Raw genomic sequence first — 22,658 nt, 5'->3', positions numbered from 1 at the left:
AAACAAGAAAAAATGAACTTTAAAGGTCCATAACTCCAATACTATGGAACCAACCGTAGTCGGGTCACGACTTCATTTAGGAACTAATATAAGCGCTATCCAAAAATACATGTTTCAGAATCCTAAGATACTCATGTAACAATTTTTATATAGAGAGTGTTTCGCTACGGGCATATAATTTGAAGTATTTACCACCCTACAGCAGATCCAGCTGTGTGAATGGGCGCATTATCATCCTGAAATATTATTGCCCGGAAACAACATCTGAACATAGGATGTACATGAGTCCCTAAAATGGGGACATAGTCACGGGCAGTGTGACGCGTGAACCCAGGACAAACCGAAAATCTGGGTATTGCTACCCACAGCACCACGCAGCCACAGCCATGTTTCACGGTTGGGCAAAGACACTGCAGATCATACGCTTCTTTGGGTGTCCGTCCCACATAAATATGGCCCGTGTTTGAAATAAGATGTACAATGACTATTTATTTATATTGTAGGTTTCCAGTCATCAGCAGTCCATGTTGCATATTTGCAACATCATTGACGTCGTGCTAAAGCGTGATGGTCGTTTATAAGCGGTTTCGCTCGTGCAGTAGCTCACGGTGGACTATATCGACAAAGGATACTGCTTGAGTTCCTCCGTCATTTGCAATGTAGTCGCACGACGGTGCTGTGTAACGATCTGCTTTAATGATCGGAGGGATCTGTGACTGAAGGTTTTCTTTGAACCACTCTTCTCCTTCACCGATATGGTTCTGCCATGTGTTTTGTTGACCACCATTACCTTGGGCACGTCACTAATACACCCAACACATTTGCACTCTCATCACGCTCATACCACATAACCAAACGCCAACAATTATCCCTCTTTAGAAATCACAGAGGTCGCATATTTTACACTATCATTGTCTGCTTAGTTCACTGCATACTGTCGTTCTACTGCTCCTTACATAGTACCGAGTTTGCCCTAATATACCACCACGAACAGACCGACGCTGTGGTCGCAGCTTGACCGGCCAAGACATATGACGTATTTCCAAGTGTTTGTATTATTTTGATACCCATATTATATATATATATGATAAATCTTCAAAATAATCTCCCACACTCCACAGCACTCCTCTGCACTTTGAATCGATTGATCTATTGGTGCACAGCATGTTCAATGTCCAGGCGGGTTGTGTATCGTCTACCACTCACATCAGTGTTTTCCCAGTTTTAGAGACGAGTCAAAATCACACGGTGACAAACCCGTTAAATACGTTGGTGGTCCAACTCCTCCCATCCTCATCGGCGCAGTAGGTTCCGGGCACAAGCTGCTTTATGCGTTTTTGTATTATCGTGCAGAATGATTGCATTTTGCAGTAGATCTGGACACTTTTTCCTAATAGCATGTCGATGATGTCACTGCAGGAAATCTTTGTAATACCTAATGTGACTGTGGTTCTATGAGGAATGAAGTGAGAAACAAGTACTCCCCTTGTGTCATATGCTACAATCACCAATTGTGTGAGCGAGGGATTCTGGCGAAACTTTTGCCTACGCCGTGATCCTAGATGTCTCCCATCTGAGGACTGCAATTTCAACTAACGCTTATACGCCCTGGCCAGGAAATCATCCACGGAGACGATCTTGGAAAGAAATTGGTTGCCTTCACTCTCATAGCGCAGTAGGTATTCGGAACAAACCGAATATTGTGTCCACTTTTGAACCTCCGGTGAAAGTATGTGGAAACCCATTTCGATGCAACTTTACGTAGGTTCAGATCTTGCGTCAAAATTTTATAAATGGTATGCTTCTCAATCCCAGTCTCCGTCTAATCCACAGCGCCCATCGTTTTTTGTTGTTCAACAAATGTTCCAACGCGACACGTGACATATCGGTCCGCTCACTCACAAGCCAACCTGACCGTTCTATGTCGCTTGTTGCTTGGCATCCTCGCTGAAAACCTGCTGCCCATTTTGCGATAGTTTGATATGGCAGAGCACTATTTACTAACGCTTCTACCAATTCTCAGTGACTCTCACTCTCATTTCTTCCCCGGAGGACGGCCACTTCGACGTACAATCGCTGTTTCACTCTGGTCACTTCTTGTACACCGTAATTGATTTACAACTTTTTTTCCTAATGTCCCGTATTAATTCAGTACAACACATAGAGTCATCTATTGACCAGAGAACAAAGTACTGGTGTCTGGTTTCTTTCTGCAGTCTGGATTTTCCGTCTGCGTTTACATATCGTTCAAAATGCATGTGTAACATGTGCATGTGCTTTAATACATGTGTATGACACAGGGTTGCTTGGGTTTTCTTTCATGATTCCTATCAACAAAATATTCATTAGGGATACTCTTTCATGTAACATTTTAATATAACCTTCGATTGTCGAAATATTATTGAGTTGTCATGATTTACTCCCGAACCCTCGTGGAGCTTCTGGGCATATGTACAACTGTCAAAGAAAAATCTTTAAAAATCCAGTGTTTTCTGAAATGTTCTAAATATTCGATCTTCCTGAACTCGCCCATATTTCCATGTTATGCGCAGTTTCTTTTTTCTTTTCTTTTCTTTTTGGAAGTTTAGTGTCCATTTTTAGCATCTAGGCTACATGGCATGTGGACAAACAGTTTAAGATGAACTCCAAACCACTGTAATGATTCAAATTTTGATGCTCCTCCACTGGAATTCGAACCCAGGAGTATTTTCCCCAGTGTTGAATAATAATAATAATAATAATAATAATAATAATAATAATAATAATAATAATAATAATAATAATAATAATAATAATAAGAAGAAGAAGAAGAAGAAGAAGAAGAAGAAAAGAAGAAGTCAAAGACACTAATCTTTAGATACAATTATTCTTCGCATTTTTTCAATGCTTTTTAAGGTACCAAAACATTTTTTGAAGGAAATTAGAAGTGGCCTTCTTCTAAAAGGACAACCCAAAAATCATATGAAGTACAAGAAGTAACAGTTAAAACTACCGGATATTCCATTAGACATGAAAATAAACTCAATCTACTACTACAAAATAATTCCTATCTAGAATACGAGAGCAAAAGTAGTATACATCATTAGAAGCGAATGAAAAATTACGTACATCTTTTCCTGGAGGACTTGTGCCGGTCAAAAATTCTTTCATAAATCGTCGAAATTCCTCATCATCATTAATCCACGCTCGGGCATCGGTGCACGACAGATAACTTTTCAGTTTACCCTCTAGCCTTTTAGCAGGAAAAGGTTTAGGCAATCCCCTATATTGGTGCTTATTTGAAATGAAAGCCATCTTGAACAGTTAAAGAGATTTTGCTTACTTCACCAGTTCTTAAAATATAAGTTAGGGTTTTTAGCTTCAGAACATTTTATATCTCACATTTTACTTGTGGCTACAAAAACCAAAATTAAACATTTTGTTATATATTGCTGGCAGATAGTTAACGACTACATCATTTCATAAATGACAAAGGTGTCGTTAGCTTTAATTATTATTTTTTATTAAAAACCAAGGAAACAATTAACATTAATGTATTATTTCGACAACGACAATGAAACGTAACAATTTAGTATGAACTTTAAATTCGCAATAATGACTCCTGATTTGTATATTCCTACCAACGACGCAATTAGGCTAGTTGTCGACCGGGGCAAGAACTAGCCTTAGCCTCCCCCCTCCTGACAAACCAAACCAAAACGCTCCTAGACTACACCTAATATTGGCATCATACATTAATCCTCCTATTCTATATATATATATATATATATATATATATTCAAATGGTAAAGCTTGATTTCAAAATTGCAGTACATAATTTAATTTATGGTACAAGTTAAAACACCGAACTAATTAGTATTTGATTACCAAATAACCACCTGAGGGTAGCACGCTTGACGTATTGTTTTATCATAACAACTACAAATCACAATGCTTTTGGAATTATATCGGAATATGCATATGTGTACAATGAATCAACAGTCTGTTGCGTTAGAGTAGAATATTAAATTATGTCAGTCAAGCTGTTGTATCGAGTGTTATGCTCGGACATTTTACAAATCTCTTTAATCGATGTAAGTTAAATGAAAACACAAAAAGCTGGAACTAAAATTTAACTTTCCAGGCTCTTTTGGCTGCAAAAGTTTTTACAGTTCCTCAAAAGATAGCTTTGAAGCCAACTTATGCTCTATGGATATGATCCTAAGGTTTATGAGTCATTGTTGTTCTGTTAAGTTTCAGAGGTAATTTTTTATGATCTTTAGTTTGCTAAAACTTCTTTCCTTGCCTTATGGGGAACGTAATTATTTGCCCAGTTTTGCGTCCCCCTAATCCGGTGCCCGAGGCACAAGCACCGTTTGCCCCCCTCCCCTAGTTACGTCACTGATTGCTACAGTTCTTTCTTCTGTCTAGAAGAGTCGTATCCACGATATCAACATAAGCCAATGTACATATTTTATTCTCTTCGTTCCCCCTACAGCAAAAGCATTCCTTTGTTCATGCATTGTCAAATTGTGGAATATATATATATATATATATATATATATATATATATATATATATATATATATATATATATATATATATATACGTACACTGATGCTATTTTATAAACAAATTTTAAAGGTATTGGGGAACATCTCTGACGATGAAATTATAATATACAATATATTATTTTGATACATGGAAGGAACAACTAATTTTATATCACACCAATTCCTCTTCAGGTGAGAGTTGAATGATACACAAAGAGTATGAGAAACTGAATCAAGATTCGAAATCCATGACTGAACCGGACCAAGCCTCCGACTTACCTTACCGATGGGTTAACCACTACGTTATGCAGTCACTTCCTGGACAGCCAAAGTCTTGAGCGGACACTAGTTTGTATATAACTTCTCTAGACAGTGTTTCTAAGTGTTGTCGAGCTAGAGTGTCTTAGAGATTTGTTTTTCCATATCTTAGGCAGCTTATAGATGTGCCTTTATTTAGTTTATATTTCCAGCCGAGGAAATAATATCACGTCTCTAAGTTTTTGAACTATCATAAACATTACGTACTACATGCAAGCGTGTGAAAATGATAGTACAGTTACCAAGTCACGGAAACATTTAACATGAATTAAGCAAGAAAATTCCAATTTTTTAACCAACATGACCTAAACAAATCCCTACCTCTACCTCCAATTCCTTCTTCTCCTGCTGAAGTCTCTCATAGTCAGTTCTCAACTTTTCGAATCTTTTGTTTTCGTCATCTGAGCGCTCGCTGTAGTGTCTCTCACGAGCTGCTAGTAATTTCTGTGTTTTGTCCAGTATGCGTGACAATTCCTTTACCTGTAAAAGTATGTTTATCCACAATTTTAGACATTAACTTTCTTGAAATTTGTATTATTCAGAACTTTGGTTTAATCGTCAAATGTTATACTGGAGACAGAAACGAAAACATAAAATTTGTGTAAAGACTAAAAATAAATGTAAATGAGAATGTCTTAGTACAATGTTACAGAGAATTGAAAGTATATGAAGAGTATAGTGCTAGGAGAGCATAAGAATTAGAAAATTGAAAGTATATGAAGAATGTAGTGCTAGGAGAGTATAAGAACTAAGAAGATCTTCAAAAATTAATACAGTAAGCCTGCAAGACGAAAATGTAAGATAGTATAAAGGTAAATAACAATAAACAAGGAAAACATGTAGTATATAAGGGCAATAAGAAAGATTACTGCAGTCTAATTAGCAAACCAGGACAAAATTGCCAGCAAATGTTATCTGAACTTTTAGAGGTGCCTTTTAACACTCCGGTTGCATGTAGCATGGACTTGGTATTCGAACTACACGTATGTAAATAAACTCTATTAGGATTAGGAAAGATTAAGAATTAAATTAATGGGATTTCGGCATCTGTGGCCACGTTAGCACGTAACAAATATGAGGGATGACGTCCCTCGGCGACCACACTGCCCGGGGAATTGGAGAGGAAGAAAGGAATGGGGAAGGAAGGAAGCGGTCTGGGACAATTATGTTAGGTACCATTCCGGCATTTGCCTGGTGTGAATGAAAAAACCCAGGAAAACTTCACTCAAGATTGGTACCTGAAAAAACTGTTACATCTTTTCGACCGAGTGTCCCCACCGGGAATAGAACCCGGCACCGCTTGCACGAAAGGTGTAATTGAACTCGAGTTTTCCGTGCCGAAAACGAAAACTAGAACTATTGAGCTACTAATTTGAGTTGTCCAGAAAATTTTAGAGTTTATTTTGTCTTATTTTATGCTTATTTTATTTGAATATATGATTATTATTAACGATGTTGAGTATCTGCGCCATTTTGGACTTTAGCCCACTGATTTATATGGGAAATTTTTCTTTCTTTCTTTCTTTGAAAGGAACTGACGTTTAAGTACTTCAATTTTATTGATTTTTTTCTTCAAATTTATTTAAATGTCCCTTTACTCTGTGTAAACTAAATTTTGTTTTCCATCGTTCAAGCTTTACTTTTTAGCATACGTAAATTAGATTTAAACTACTCGCTGAGCAAAATAATACCTTTATTGTAAAAATCATTAACGTGCAGGCCCGCAACTAGGGTTTCTGTCACCCGGGGCAAACACACAATTCGCCCCCCCCCCCCCCAAGGTTTAGTCGAAAAGTATCACTTATGGATTGCAACTGTAAATAACATTCTTAATGAAACCAGTTATATCGATTTTTAAGTACTTTAACCCTCCAATACGCGCGCGGGCTACCATTGTAGCCCAGCGTTTTTATTTTCCTTGCCGCAAAGTAATTCGAGATGATAACTCAAAGGGTGTCTGTGTACCTTTCTATCAACTATCATTCTGCGTGTTTAGGGTGTGGTCAAACGTAAAATCGAAAGGATCTCATTGTTATTCTGCTTGAAAGTTTCATGGGCTACATCTGTAGCCCGCGCGACTATTGATGTCACGGGTGTTCCAAAGCGTCAAAGTTTTTTCATTATAGTTTGAGTGTTGATCAGATGGTCAATGAGTTTGCAAAATGCCAATTCTGATAAGAAATGTTTTTAAAACCAATATTTTCGATCCAAAATCATTGAGAACATAACAATGCAACAATGAAAAGCTTATTTTTATTTCTGTAAACTTTTCGGTGTAATCCTTTGATGTGGAGAAAAGAAGAAAACTTTCCATCAACAATGAAGCACACAAGAACTCCACACTATATTGTTATGTGTACCTCTCGAACTTGAGCACTTTCTGTACCTTTTGGGCACCTTTCTGTATACTTTCTCTTTCTGTATATGCACCTCTAAGGTGCACACAAGTGATAGAAAAAACTGATTCGAGCAAAGCATCTCTCTTTACAGTGCATTAACTAGAAAGTTCATTAAATATGAAAGAAATTGCTTCATAAAATATTAATAAATAGATCAAGATATTTAGATTATTTAATGTATAGTAAATATTATACATTATATACGATTAATGTAAAAAAGTGATTGAAATTAACAATAAAGCATAATAAAGCATAAGTTGGACTGATAGATAACAATTCAAAATGCCTCGAAAAGCTCTCAAGCAAAACTAATAGATAAAGCTTCATACAGCCTTCACTCGCAAAATCTCTTGGTAGGCGTACAAGAAACAATTAAATACACGGAGGCGTGTAAATTATCTTTTCCGCCACAAAACTGCCCTCTAGTTTAAAAACATTACAGCAATTACGTAACATTACAGGGGGCGCGTCTGAGCTAAACTCTTCAACCACCAGCAAGCAACAAAAATCGGGAACTTTTCGCCCCCGCCCCTATTGATAACAGCGTTTTAAACTTCAGAGCTGTTCTCAATGGAATTATACAAACAAACAGCTCCTTGTGGTAGGAAAAGGAAAGGGGGGCGGATTCTCTGTGGTCGCCCAAGGGAACAAATGCATGCAATATTAGGTTTTTAATGTATGACATTACACCTATTTAGATGAGACTCTCTCTCTCTCTAAATATATATATATATATATATAATCAACGAAAAGAGGTCCCATGGAAAAGGCCAAGTAAACTTTTGATTTCTTTTAACCTCTAGAATAAGTTCCTCAAGGGAAAGGGTGCGATTTTTAAAACAATTGATATATCTTCTTTCCGGCGCCCCCTCCAACCACGCGCCCGGGGCACGTGCCCCCTCTGCCCCCCCCTAGTTGCGGCCCTGTTAACGTGTACCAGTTTCGCCAATTGTCCACTCTGGCTTCATCAGATACCATCATTCGAAAATAAAAGATAGTGTCTAATAAAACCAAAATGGATAGTTGGCGAAACTGTTAAACGTTAATCATTTTTACAATCAACATATTGTTTTGCCCAGCGAGTAGTTTAAATCAAATTTTGTTGCATATGATTTTAACACTTAAGAGCCTGCCTTACTAAAAATAATACGAAATTTATCATTTTTCTTTTGCTTGATTATTCATCAGTGAAAGAAGATAATGAAATGCAAGTCACCACAATCATAGATAATGCTATTCTACAACAGAAAATATGAATTTGAAGAATGTTCAGTGTTGCAATCCATAGAAATTACAGTGTTGCCAGAAAAACAATTTCCCTAAAAATCTAAGTTAAGACAAAGAGTGGAGGAATGAACTCAACTGCATTTGATTACGTATCATGTTGTTTTGGTTTCTTGTGAACTACTTTTCAATTAACATTATTATTTAGTTTTAATAACTGTATGTTAAAAACTATTTTGTTTATTACAAACTAAATACAACTATTATTTAAAAAGTAGTTCACAGGAAACCAAAACAATATGATACGTAACCAAATGCAGTTGAGTTTGTTCCTCTACTCGCTGCCTTAACTTAGATTTTAGGGAAATTGTTTTTCTGGCAACACTGTAATTTCTATGGATGGCAACACTGAACATTCTTCAGGTTCATATTTTCTGTTGTAGAATAGCATTATCTATGATTGTGGTGACTTGCATTTCATTATCTCCTTTCTCTGATGAATAAACAAGCAAAAGAAAAATGGTAAATTTTGTATTATTTTTAGTAAGGCAGGCTCTTAATAATCAAATTTCATTTAAGTAAAATTAAATCAATATACAGGGTGTTTCAAAAATTTGTCACAATATTTTGAGAATAGACTCCTCACATCAAAATAAGAAAAAAAAAAAGTTCATATGGACCTGTGGTCGGAAGTGCATAGTTTCGTAGTTCTAGGGTGCCGAATACGTGGAAAAATTAACTTTAAGGGTCCATAGTTCCACTACTATAAGACCGATCGTACTTAGGTCAAGACAGCACTAAGAAACTACAGGGTGCGGCACGTAAAACCGGCCCGTAAAGTGAACACATAAAATGAAATGTAATGTACTGAATATGATTAACTACAACACATAAATGAAATGTAATGTATTGAATATGACTACTCACCTTCACAGCAGCCTTCACAGCAGGTGCTGAAAGTGTCCTCCGCCCACTTCAACACACATGTGAGCACGATTGAGGAGATTCATATATACCCTTGTCAGTTCTTGTGTTGTAATGCTATTGGTGACATCCTGGATCCTGGTCTTGAGTTCTTCAATTGTGTATGGATTTGTTTCGTATACTCTTTCCTTTAACAGTCCCCATAAGTAAACCACTGGCAACATTGCTCAACAGCCATGAACAGAAATGCACCCTCTTCTGCAGGTCAGGCTCCTTCAGTTCTTGCACAACACTTATCCGGTACGGTTTTAACTTCAGTCCCCTTAAAACACGTCTGCAACTTCTCTCACTCGCATGAACCTGTTGACTCAATCTCCTGGTTGACTTTCGAGGATTTCTTGTCATTATCTCCTCCACCTGCATCTTTAATTCAGGTGTGCAGACAGATGGTCGTCTGTTCCTGGGAACATTTTGAACCGATCCTGTACGCCGCCATTTTTCAATCAATTCCTGAATGGTGCTTTTTGCTGGCACAGAACGTCCTGGAAATTTCTCCCGAAACAAATTCTTTGTTTTCACAAAAGATCCAGTGAGAATGAACCCTTCAACAATGGCAACACGTTCGGGTATCGAATACGGCATTATCACACACTGACACTCACCCGGCTTAACACAACGAGGCCTTTTTCTCAACTGGTTTCGACAAGTTTCACTGGCTGCGGCTGCACGTGACTGCTGCAGATCACGTAAGTCGACCCGACCTCGACACGCCATCTCTTGGTAAGAAGGTAGATTATTTAAGTGTTGCCAAAAACACAATATACCAGAATATTACGACGGGCCGGTTTTACGTGCCGCACCCTGTAGTATGTGAACTATCCAAATATCCATCTTTCAAAACCCTCGGTACTTGCGCAATCATTTTTAGAGAGACTCTTTGGAAGTACTTGATCACTCTCTACTTACCTCTCTAAAAATTGGTATGCAAGAACTGGAGCATTCTTAAACATGGATATTTGGATAGTTCATATACCAGTTTCTCAGTGATATCTTGACCCGACTACGGTTGAACCCATAGTAGTGGAGCTATGAACTTACAAATTGCACTTGTTTCACGGTTTTGGCACCTTGTAACTCCGATACTATTCACTTTTGAGCAAAGGTCCACATGAACTTTTTCCTTATTTTGATGTAAGGAATCTGTTCCCAAAATATTGTAATACAGTTTTGTAACACCTTGTGTATATACATTCAATCAATGCAAAATCAATGGGCTGAGAAACAAAGATGGCGCAGGTTAAAGCAACACGAATGTACGAAGGATTTAAGCTAACTTGTCAACGGATGATGAGATCCACACCATCTTTGCTGAGGGTTAAACTCTTTTCTTGCACGGTTTTACTATTGTTGAGTGGCTATAATGGGCGGCGGAAAAAATCCATAAATGAACCCCTCCCAGAAAGATAACTATCACTTTTACCTTCATCGTTCCACGGATTGTACCCAACTGATACTGTTATCAAATACATGCCCCAATGTAGCCAGCACTGTATCGGGACATAAAACTGGTCAAGTGCATCGTTCGGGAGGGCCAGTGAGAGTCAACTTACTTTTTTTTTTTTTTTTTTTTTTTAAATCATGACTACCTTCTATATTTCTATAGATTCTTCTGTTGATGGGGCCGCGGTGGCTCAATGGTAGAGCGTTCAAATCCGGTGCAGGGGGTACTTGGTTCGATCCCAGCTTGCGCCAAGTGAGCTTTGTGGTGGACAAATACCGTGTGCGTGGGTTTCCTCGGGGTTCTCCCGTTTCCTCCCACTTTCTTTATTCCACCATTTCATTCATTATTTCATCATCACCGTCTCCTTTAGCCTAGCCGCCATAACCGTGGGATGTAAAACTTAAAGATTTCATTTTTTTTCTGTTGACACTACAAAAAGATGGCGGCCATTATATTTTTATATTTTCAAATTTTCAACAGCAAATTTCACGCTAAAATGGTTAATTAGCTATCTTTACTATACAGTAAAATAAAGAGAGAAAGAACGAAAAAACGTATCCTCATCTTCTCCCACCATTCCAACACCGTAGATGGTTGTAAGTTAAATCAGAAAACTTGATTGTAATTAACTGAAAAGCAAAGAGTGTAAGAAATTTTTCTTGCTTAAAAGACAACTTGAATCGCTTAAAAGTACGGTGATTCTTACGATTTTATAAATTTTTAAGAAGTACTAGTTCAACCTGCAGTGTCTACTCAGCGCATCGTTCTGTTATGATCATGAATCTCCTTCCCGCTGTGCATGTCTCCTTACTCACACACAAGTAAAGGATAGGAGACTCACAAAGGAAGTGAATTGGTATGTATAGATGTTGGAGTGAGTTTGTAGCAAATTTGTGGAAGTAACACGATATCAAGTAAAAATAGTTTTTTTCTTCCCCTAATAAATGCATATCCGTCCGAATACGCCTCATCGAGTCTCTAGGGGCTTTTGAAATTGCCAGCATGCAATAGGTTTTCCCATTCAGATTTCAGCAAAGCGCCTGCAATGTCCGTCAACCCACCATACACAACTTCTCTACTGGTTGCCTAATACCGTGGTTTCGGCCTGCAACAATGGTAATCTTATGGATTCAAAATGGCCCCTAAAATGTTGAATAAAAAAATAACGACACGGTTTTTGAAAATTTGAATGAGAACTGGACTACACAATAAATCTAAACAAAGTTTGGTATCGACCAGTGAAAACGACACGTTTCTAGCACTTGTGGTTTTCGAGATCTCATTGTCGAAAGGACTGCGGACAAACAGATGCACTTAGCATTTCAATATATAGATTTTTAATCATAATTGCTCAAGCGAGCTCCCTATAACATGAAAAGTTAATAACCATGACCAAACCTGTTTCTCTTTTCCTTCTAATGCTTCTCGAGCAGTTTCCAATTGATGTTCCGTCTCTAACAGCCTTTCTTTTAATTCGGAGTTAGCCGCATTGTGAGAACTGTCCACTCGACGGCGGTGTTCATCCAATCTCGATTGTAACGATGAGATTTGGAGAAGCTGTTCTTCCACTCGCTGCTGCAGCACATCTCTCTCCGCTTGAAGTTCCTTCAGAAACAGGAAGAGTCAAACTCCATTAAAACACTTGATTTACAAGAATTTCATATATTTCATATTCAAAGTTGCAGATTAATAATAATAATAATAATAAAATTATATATAAAAAGAAGAAAATATCTACTTAAAATATCATGAATACCTACTCATAGATATATATATATATATATATATATATATATATATATATATATATATATATATATATATATATATATAAAATCAAAGTTTCTACCTTTTTTAAAAAATAAACTATTTATTCTAAACTTAATATTTAATAACCTCACCAGGGAAATTATAAAATATCCAACTTCAAAAGAGAAGAAAATTCATCCCATGAAATTAATTCAATTGTTGATTCAAGTTGCAATACTTAAAACACAATATGTAAAACGAATTTTATTATCAAAAAGCTAATACAAACGATGATAAAGCCTACTTCAGGAATGAATGGTATGTATACACTCAGCTAATTGAATAAATTGTAACATTAATTCATTTTATCAAAGAAAGTTTGGAAGATTCTGTTGTCAACTGTTTGTAAAAAATGAAATGAAATCTTTAAGTTTAGAAAAGAATACGAGCACTTACCTCTTCATTCCTTTTTGCATTGTTCACTTGCATTTCAAGATCTCGTATCTTCTTAAGAGCGGCTTCTTCCGCACGAGACAAACGTTGAAGTTTCTCTTGTAATCTTTGTAGCTCTTCTAAAGGCAATGGCACTGGAGAATGAGTGCGAATGTCATCTGGTGTTGGAGAACGTAGACCTTCAAGCTGCTCTCTAAGATTTTTCACGGAGAAAAGAGAGAAAACGATATCATCTTTAAAAAGCTAATTTAATAATTTGCTTGTGATAAAAGATGGGGAAAAAGTCTTTATGTTTAATTAAGACAATGAACAACTATAAAATATTAAAAGTCTTAGTAATAATGCATCCGATGAACAATAAAGTGAAAAGCAAAAGATCCCACGGTATTCGAACATACGATCTATCCGTCAATCAGGATTTATTTGATTTGGTAGGATATTTCACGAAACACCACCATGTTAGAAACAAAATTGAACGAAAGAGATAGCGGACCGAAAAGAAAGCAGCTTTGCTAATGATTCAAGTTCCGACTAAATATTTTTCTTGTTAAAAAATAATAAATAAATAAATAAAAATAAGAGAAAATTATGAGGAAAATGGCTTACACGATGATTCGAACTAAACCTTTCATTTACACAATACATACTGGAGCTGATACATACAGTGCATATGCATTCTTGTACGTGATCTACAGTTAAAATCAGGCCTCTAGTGATGCAAAGGTTGAGAAGGTGCGGTTGATAATATTTTTCTGCATTACTAAATATCCCCTAACATTGAATGAAAAATAAATGGGAGATTAAAAAAAAAAAAAAAAAAAAAAAGAAAAAGAAATGAAATTTTTGAGTTTTACGTCCCACGATTATCCCGGCTAGGTTAAACGAGACGGTGATGACGAGAAATAAAGGAAATGGTGAAATGGGCAGAAAACCCACGCACGCGGTGTTTGTCCACCACATAATTCACTTGGCGTGAGCTGGGATCGAACCAGGGATCCCACGCAGCAGAAGTGAACGCTCTTCCATTAAGCCACATTTATCGAAAATATTCTCCCTCTTTCTTTGTAGCGTACTGCTGCTAATTCATCCCTATTTTAAACCGTATATATCAAAACATCTTATCTACAAATATAAGTAGTGGTATTTTGAAGCCTGAACGAATGTTTAAATTATTTCAAACACGAACAGTGAATATGGTATTCTTATCAGTTCCCAATGTAATATTCTATACATTACATTCTAACTCTCACTTACCTGATAGAGACGTCTTCAGACGGAGAACTGCAGCTGGCACTGGAAACTGTTATTTGTAGAAGCTCTAATTCTTTTGTCTTCTTTTCCACAGTGGATTCTAGCTCACGAAGCTGAAATATGGTTATACACACTTATAAACGACAGGATGATGAAAGACTGCTGCAAACTAATATTCCATTTAGACGCTCACTTTTCATAGTATTTTAATTTCAAAGTTCAGTAACTTAAAGGAGTAAATAAATAAACAAATAAATAAACAAACAAACAAATAAATAAATAAATAAATAAAATATCTTGCGTTTTATAATTTTACTCCTGCTATTCATTTTTTAATTTGAAATTGGATTACGATATACTTTATAGGACGGAAACTAGGAAAAATTAATGGCTTTGCGTCTAAATTATTATATAAGTAACGAAGCTTTAAATGCAATTACTTCAATTTATTAGCTCTGGTATGTCAACCAAATGACCTGCGACTTGCTCTTACTGAGTGATTCTCCATTATTCAAAATCAACACCGTCCTTTCTTTTGAAACAACAGTTCTCTTTACAAGTCATTCGGGTAATCCTCATTGAAAAACGCTTTTTACTATCCTATCTTTGTCCAAAATTATCTTACGTAAATGTTCACCCAACACAAGAAAAAACATTTTTTTTTAAAGAACACTATACAAAGAAGGCTTTGTTTTCTGATAGTATTACGTTGGTGCGAATAAAATGTTTACTTTGATGTCTGGTGGGAAACTCACCTCAGCAACACAACACAGGGATGGACCACGGTCACGTGTTTAAGGTCACACACATCCAGAACATAGGCTGGGGGTATCCAGATGTATTGTGTTGTCTGATAGGCTTGTATAAACGTACATACAATTGCGAGTGATTTTCTTTGCGAATTCAAACTGGACGTACTGCACAGTAAGCAAAAAACATTTAACAGTGTATTTGGTCCAGGAATGGCGTATGTACACAACATTCGTTTTTTAAAATTTTGTTGCAGTGACACAACATTGCAAAAGGAGCCAACACCATGTTCGGATCAGCTGATCAGGAACACCATGAAAGCAGACCCTCGTGATCAATGTTCAAGACAGCTTCCCAAACTATCTCTCCATCCATAGATAATAATGATGATGATGATGATAATACAGTATTCTATGATGGGAGTGATCCAGCCTACAGACTCCAGACTATTTCCGAAACGGAATCCAATTGTTGGCTAAGCGATGGCAAAATATTGTATTATATTTCTTTTCCCTTCTTTGGAAATGACTAACAAACATTATTAAAAACAAAATGATCATATATAGTTTATTTCAGTAAAGAGTACAGTCTTTTCTTTTCTTGTGGTTATTCTTTATTATTCTATGGTTTAGTTGTATTTATTGTACCTTCTCCCCTCGAAAAAGAAAAAAAATCCACCCACATGTCTGAAAAGGTCTGTCTTGTTATCCATAGATGGGGTGAGATCGAAGATATGTATATCTTCTTCCGAATAATTGTGATATTTATTTTAAACCAGCGAATTAATATTTCTAAAGTACTTTCGAGAATATGACCTTTAAGAGAGACGTTAAGATAGCCAAATATTTCTTTACACAAGCCTCTACTTTCTTGTGAGTTCTTAGGATTATATTCATGAAACGTTACTGTACTGTATTAACAAATAAGTAAGTAACAAACTTTGAGGACAAGCATCGCAATTTACTGATCATATTTTTCCTTTTCCAATTAATAGCAAAAATAAATATTTGTAGGCAATTGCACCTACATCTAAACTATCACAATAAGGATGTACGAATAAGTGATTTAAAGAGAAAATAAGAGTTCTGATTTTCACTAGGTCAAATACTTCTTTAAATTAAATAGAAAAAAAAAATGAAGATAGCTTCCTTCCACGATTAAGAAAAAGAAATACCAAGAACATCGTTAAGAAAAGGATACATAAAAAAAAAAAAAAAAAAAAAATATACTGAAATAATTTACCTGGTTTCTCATTTCTTGAGCAGCTGCAGAATTAGCTTGCAAAAGTTCCACCTGAGCGACATGCTTGCGTAGCTGTTCCTCCAGCTGTCTAATGCGGTCCGTTAGTTCTTCTTGGACCCCGCCCACTCTGATCATTTCAAGCTTGAAAAAATGTCGTCATCTAGTTACACTATCTTCAATATTTTCACACAAAAACAACCGAGATTCAAATACTCAATTACACAGATTTATTACAGAGTTCCTACTGATCCGGAGAAATCTATTTCCCTGATTTTCCCTGATCTTTGGCAGGAAATTCCCTGACTTTCATAACAGGTGTCGGAAGACGTTGTTATGTAAATAAGCAATAAATAACGGTGAATATTTATATATGAGAACATTTATTCTATGGAAACAAATAGTAATCAACTGCTCATACGTACATTCCACTTACCTTCCATAAAAATCTGAACAATATCCATTATAATGGTTGACTAAGCTGAAATTGGTATACAATTGATGTTAGAAAACATACATTTTATAAAATTTCCTTGACTTTCCCTGATTTCTAGTATTTTTCCCTGAATTTCCCTGACCTGCACCATTTTCCCTGACTTTCCTGATTTCCCTGACTAGTAGGAACCCTGTATTAAATAGCCACTTACATTTAGTTATCTGACGTGTTTTAAGTAACCATCCGACTTCCTATTTCTTTACTTCCTTTACAAGTATTTCCAAGTTTTAAGAAACAATACTATGACTGTCACATACTTACAAAATACTATGAAGTAAAACGATAAGCACTTTTGAATAATATTCATTGTTGAGAAATGGGTCACTATGTCAAGTATTAAGTGGTAAAGTATTATTCACTACGCAACTATGAAGGAATCGGATTCTGCAGGAAGACTGTGTTGAAATTCCGAAAAACTAGGTCAATATCTATGACCTACATTTACTAGAGGATGCAAAACTAATTTGGTTACCAATCGATTTTTAAACGCATCAGCCAGAAATCTATTTCCAAGCTATCATTAACTAGACAATCACTGAAACTCTCTCAGATTATCAGTGATTCCTAGTATCAATCGTCAACCTAAATATCGTCCTGCTATCTAATAACATTAGTTCATTTGCTAGAAAGTACTTGGCAAATAGAATCGAAAGCAACGGGATCATTCCACCAGGTTCCCTACACATTGCCTATTGAATAGACTTTGTCGATTTACGAGATGAATTGCTCACCAACATGAAACACGTCAAGCGAAAGTTCTATTTTAGCTCAAACTATTTTGTAAATGCTGAAGCGCTACCTTATAAAACAGTAAAAAGTCCGACAGAAAAATGTATGCATTCTTTGTCATCCTATATCAGGATACTGTAATTGATAATTGTTCTGAAATTTAAGTATGGTGTAGTATGGTTTTCCGCCCAATAGATGTCGACACTGTCAATTGTTTTCAGTTAAAATTATGTTCTGGTACGATTTTTCGCTCAACAGATGTCGGCACGGTTAGTAAGATAAGAAAATGACAGGAGCACGCTTGACGTTCGAGCAGCGTAAGTACATTTTGGAGCGTTTTATCAGGTTTGGGAATGCCATCGAAGTGTAGCGTCAGTGGAGAAGGGAGTTTGGTACTGAACCACCAACCCGCCTAATAATCAAACGCATTGTTGACAAGTTTGAGGCGCATGGAACGATTACAGAGGCATGTGCATCGGTCTCCGATACATTAACCGCTGTAACTGTAGCGACCGCTCGTCGCCCTGTTAAGTGTTTGGCCTTCAATGGTCAACACTTTGAACATCTAATGTAAATATACGCTTACTTGAAGGTTTGTAACACATCTTTGAACAACAATTAAATGTAATTAAGACTGTACAGGGTGTCCGAGAAGTCCTTCCCTGATTACAGAAATTGATAACTCAGGCTAGAAATAAGATAGAAATATAAAACTGGTGTTGAATTGTTTACAAACTATAAAAGTTTTTGTCTGTGTTAGGTTTGTTCTGTTTTACCAAGTCTCAATTTTTTTTTTTTTTGTTTTAGGTTTGTAGTACGTAAGTAAGAAGCCCAAGAAGCCATGCCAACCAACCAGGAGAAGGCACAGTGTGTCCTGTGGTACCATGACACACGATCACCAACCACGGTGCAGAGACAGTTCCAGACAACATTTGGGAGGACTCCACCTGATGTCAAGAGCATTAAAGCCTGGTATGAGAAGTTCAAGAACACAGGGTCGGTTGCTGACCTTCCGAGGTCTGGTCGACCAAGAACCTCAGCAGACACGGTGGAGGCTGTGCGGCAGTCTTTTCTGAGAAGTCCTAAGAAATCGGTGCGCAGGGCCTCACGTGAATTACAGATGCCAAAAAGCTCTATCCATGACATTTTACACAAACCTTTATTGTTTCGTGCTTACAAAGTGCAACTCGTTCAGGCCTTGTTGCCCGACGACGGTACACGTCGATATGACTTTGCGGTCGAAATGCTATCACGTATTGAGGACGATAATGGTTATCTCAGACGAATTGCCTTTTCCGATTCCGATTCCGATTAGACTTCTTTTTATGGGGTTATGTCAAGGATGAGGTCTACCGAACACGTGTACCAGATCTTGAAACCCTGCAGCAACGAATAACCACAGTCGTTGCATCGATCCCTCCAGTGATGTTGGCTAATGTGTGGATGGAAACTGAATATCGCCTAGATGTGCTACGTGCTACCAAGGGTGCTCATGTGGAAGTGTACTGATGTGACCAAAACTTTTATAGTTTGTAAACAATTCAACACCAGTTTCATATTTCTATCTTATTTCTAGCCTGAGTTATCAATTTCTGTATCAGGGAAGGACTTCTCGGACACCCTGTATATTTACAGTGTATACATTTTTTTTGGCGGACTCTGTATTATTCTGTATGTAAAGAAATGTATGTAAAAAACAATTAAGCCTTAGAAATGTGGTGTCCAAATCAAAGGAATAACTATGTAATTGTTTGGTTCTTGCTGTTGCTTCTATGGGATTCAAAATACGTTTGAATTATTACTATTTATGTGTGTGTCGAAAAGGAAGGAAGGGAAGCAATTCATCACTTGATTATGTACTTTTCTGTATACTATCAGACATAATATTAACAATATAGACAGAAGAAATTCAACTTTTTACATGCATTACTTCGATGTTAAGTAAAAATAACTACAGTTAAAGACTACCTTGACACAGTTCTTCCAATTAAATATTAAATTAATTTCATATTGCTTTCTAATAAAAGTTAATATAAATTACAATTTAAAGTTTACTTCAAATCAAAATACACTAAACAGACGTTTAAATTACAATTTATAATATGCAAAAACAGGAAATACAATTTCACTCATTTTTATTTCATGTAATTATTTAAGGATTTCAAAAAAATATTCAGCACAAAAAGCTGATACAAAAATAATGTGCAGAAACACAAAATTAAATCAATACAAGTACAGACAAATTTTGAAACAGATATTCATCAGAACTTACTTCTTCCGTAAGCTCTTGCTCAGTTTTATTTTGTTGTTCCATAACCAAATGAAGACTGCTAATCTGTTGAGAAAGTTCCACTTCATGTTTTGTTTTTTGTTCCAGTTGAACTTCTAAATCACGAATTATTTCTCTTAGATCATAAATCTGAAAAAAAAAATAAATAAATAAACAAAGACTGTTATGAGTAAATAACAATATTTAATAATCGTACAAAACCTAAAATATTTGTATAGCTGAAAAAAAAATCAAATTAAAACTTTTGTAAGCCGGAGCTGGTTGCCACAGTCCTGTACTACAGCTATCTTGGAGGTGAGGTAGTGGGGTGAGGAACAGCCTATACAGTAAAGGTTGATCTTGAATGAGGTCTGTGCTATACGCCAACTACATCGCATTCAATTCCCAGTCATGGTTTCGGGTCCAAATTAGTATAACAGCGGGTTCCTCCTTGATAACCTACGTGTTGAGCAAGACGCAAAATACAAAAACTTAAAACAAATTTCTGAATTCGTGACCTGTCGTTTAATGTGAATATATGTAACTCTTTACAACTCATTAACAATCTTCAGGAAATAATTAACTTTTCTTGTAACATTTTTTAATGAAACTTGAAATATTCTAAATGGAAGTTCAACATATGAAGATTGGAGTCCATTTCTCATTTTCTACTCCATTAATATTTGTATTTAAAACTGTTTATTTCATGATAGTTCCACTTTAATTTAGGCGCTACCCACAAAATATGTATTATACACTATTTACAAGAAGGAATTTATACGAAAATAAATTCACACTGTAGCAGATTGCCCAAAGACTGACTAGTGGGAAAAACATTTAAAACAAATGCATCAAAAATCAAATATAGACTTCAAGATTCCTTAAGTTTGGTTCTCCAAATAGCAGCTGTTACCTATCTCTGTTGTTCCTTTCAAGATAAAGCAAAAGAAAGGAGACTCTGAGAATAACACGAATTCCTGCTTTCAGCCAACATTTAATTTCTTCGTGGATGTGGTTTTGGTCTGTTAATATTGATCCTAGATATCTGAAAATATCTACTTTGTCGAAAATATTTGATATTTTGTTGTATCCATAATTTGCAGTATTACGATCCTGGCGAATTTCGATGTATTTAGTTTTCTCTGCATTTACTTCTAAACCCATGTCGTTGCAAGCGTTTAACAGAACTTCTGCACTTCTTTCTATTGTTTTCGTATCATCATCTATCAGATTTATATCATCAGCATACACCATCACCTCTTGAACACCATTCAGCTCTAAGCCCTGGTTGCTATCTTTGATTTTCCTTATAGCATACTCCAGAACAAAGTTGAATAATAATGGCGACAACGCATCTCCTTGTTTCAGACCATTCACGATGTGAAAGCTCGTGGACAAGTATTTTCCTATTCGGAGTTTACTTTGGGATTCAATTAAACACATCTAAATTAATCTAACTAGCTCTTCCGATATTCCAAATTCTGTAAGAATGTTGTATAATGTTTCCATTCTAACAGAATCGTAGACTTTTCTAAAATCAATAAATAATTGATGTATCGGGGTATTGTATTCGAGTATTTGTCGAATGGTAAATATCTGATCGACAGTTGATCGATTTCGCTTAAATCCTCATTGATAATCTCCAATAATTTCATCTGCGTATGGGGGTTCAATGTTGTTAACAGTATGTTCGAAAGGATTTCATAGGATGTTGACAGAAGAGAGATGGCTTGATAATTGTTACAATCACCTTTGCCGTATTTCTTGTGAATGGAACAATGATTGATTTTTTCCACTCTTGTGACATTTCCTCCTCGTGCCAGATAAGGAGAGTGAGTTTGTCTATCTTGTTCCACAATTTTCTCCTTTCAGCTAAAATTAATTCAGGCAGAATTTCGTCTACACCTGAAGACTAATGTATCTTTAATTTCTTTATAGCAATTTCTATTTCTGTTCGTTTAGCCGCTGGAATATACGGTTGTGCTGTGTGCATTTCCCTTTCTCCACGAATATTAGTTTTTGCTCTGTGTTAGGCAAATCGTCAAAGAAATCTCTCCATCTATTTAAGATGCTATCTTTTTCAAAAAGAATTTCCGTCGGATTTCATTCATACAAGAGTGAGGTTGATAACCTTTCTTAAATTCGCTGATGCCGTTATACATGTCTCGAATATTTTTATTTTTATTATTATTTTCAAGTTCATTAATTTTAGCTTTGAAATATCATGTATCTTTCTTCTGAAATTTTCGGAAGTTTCCCACCTGATGTTAACGAAGTTTTGTGTAGTTATATCGTTCAGATTTTACTGCAAACGCAGTTTTGCCTGTTTTCTCTTCTCTGCTAGTTTAGTACATTCCTGGTCGAACCATGGTTTGTTCTTATGTATTCCCGCGTGCCCCAATTTTTCTTTTGCTGAAATTTCAACGCCAATTTCAAACCAAGTATCTTCAACACTAGTGCATTCCGAACCTTCTAAATCCGGGAATCTGTTGGAAACTTCAATTTGGTATTTCCCCTTCCTCTCCTCTAATTTCTTTAAATTAAACATCTGTTTTAAGAGATTAAATTTTCCTTTATTCAACGATAATCTCTCATATTATCGTTGCTACCAGATAATGATCAGTGTCAATGTCAGCTCCTCTAAACGACCGAACATTAATTATGCAAGACTGTCTTCTTCTATCTATTAAAAACGTGATCAATTTGATTGTGTGTTTTGTGAAGTGAGGACCATGTGGTGAGGTCCAAGTATATTTATGAACGTCGCAATGTTGGAATTTTGTATTCTTCGCGATAAGGTTTCTGGATGTTGCAAAGTCCATGA

The 22,658-nt window shown here is 36.1% G+C and overlaps 1 protein-coding gene across 2 annotated transcripts in view; it reads right to left on the bottom strand.

Moving 5' to 3' along the window:
• LOC145668685 (uncharacterized) overlaps positions 1-22,658 on the bottom strand; it is a 742,633-nt gene that overhangs the window by 120,882 nt on the left and 599,093 nt on the right. For both annotated transcript variants that reach the window (XM_081736754.1, XM_081736755.1), the window contains exons 34-39: positions 19,838-19,984; positions 16,344-16,484; positions 14,355-14,464; positions 13,104-13,293; positions 12,297-12,503; positions 5,172-5,330 (exon numbers count right to left, since the gene is read on the bottom strand). In XM_081736754.1, the coding sequence (XP_081592880.1) occupies positions 5,172-5,330; positions 12,297-12,503; positions 13,104-13,293; positions 14,355-14,464; positions 16,344-16,484; positions 19,838-19,984 (954 nt within the window). The remainder of the gene's footprint in view (positions 1-5,171; positions 5,331-12,296; positions 12,504-13,103; positions 13,294-14,354; positions 14,465-16,343; positions 16,485-19,837; positions 19,985-22,658) is intronic.

Source organism: Thermobia domestica, chromosome 13 (genome assembly GCF_964235325.1).
Source record: "Thermobia domestica chromosome 13, izTheDome1.hap1.1, whole genome shotgun sequence".
In the NCBI taxonomy this organism is placed as follows: domain Eukaryota; kingdom Metazoa; phylum Arthropoda; class Insecta; order Zygentoma; family Lepismatidae; genus Thermobia; species Thermobia domestica.
Note: the sequence above shows the minus strand (reverse complement) of the source record. Positions and strands in the feature narration are given on the sequence as shown.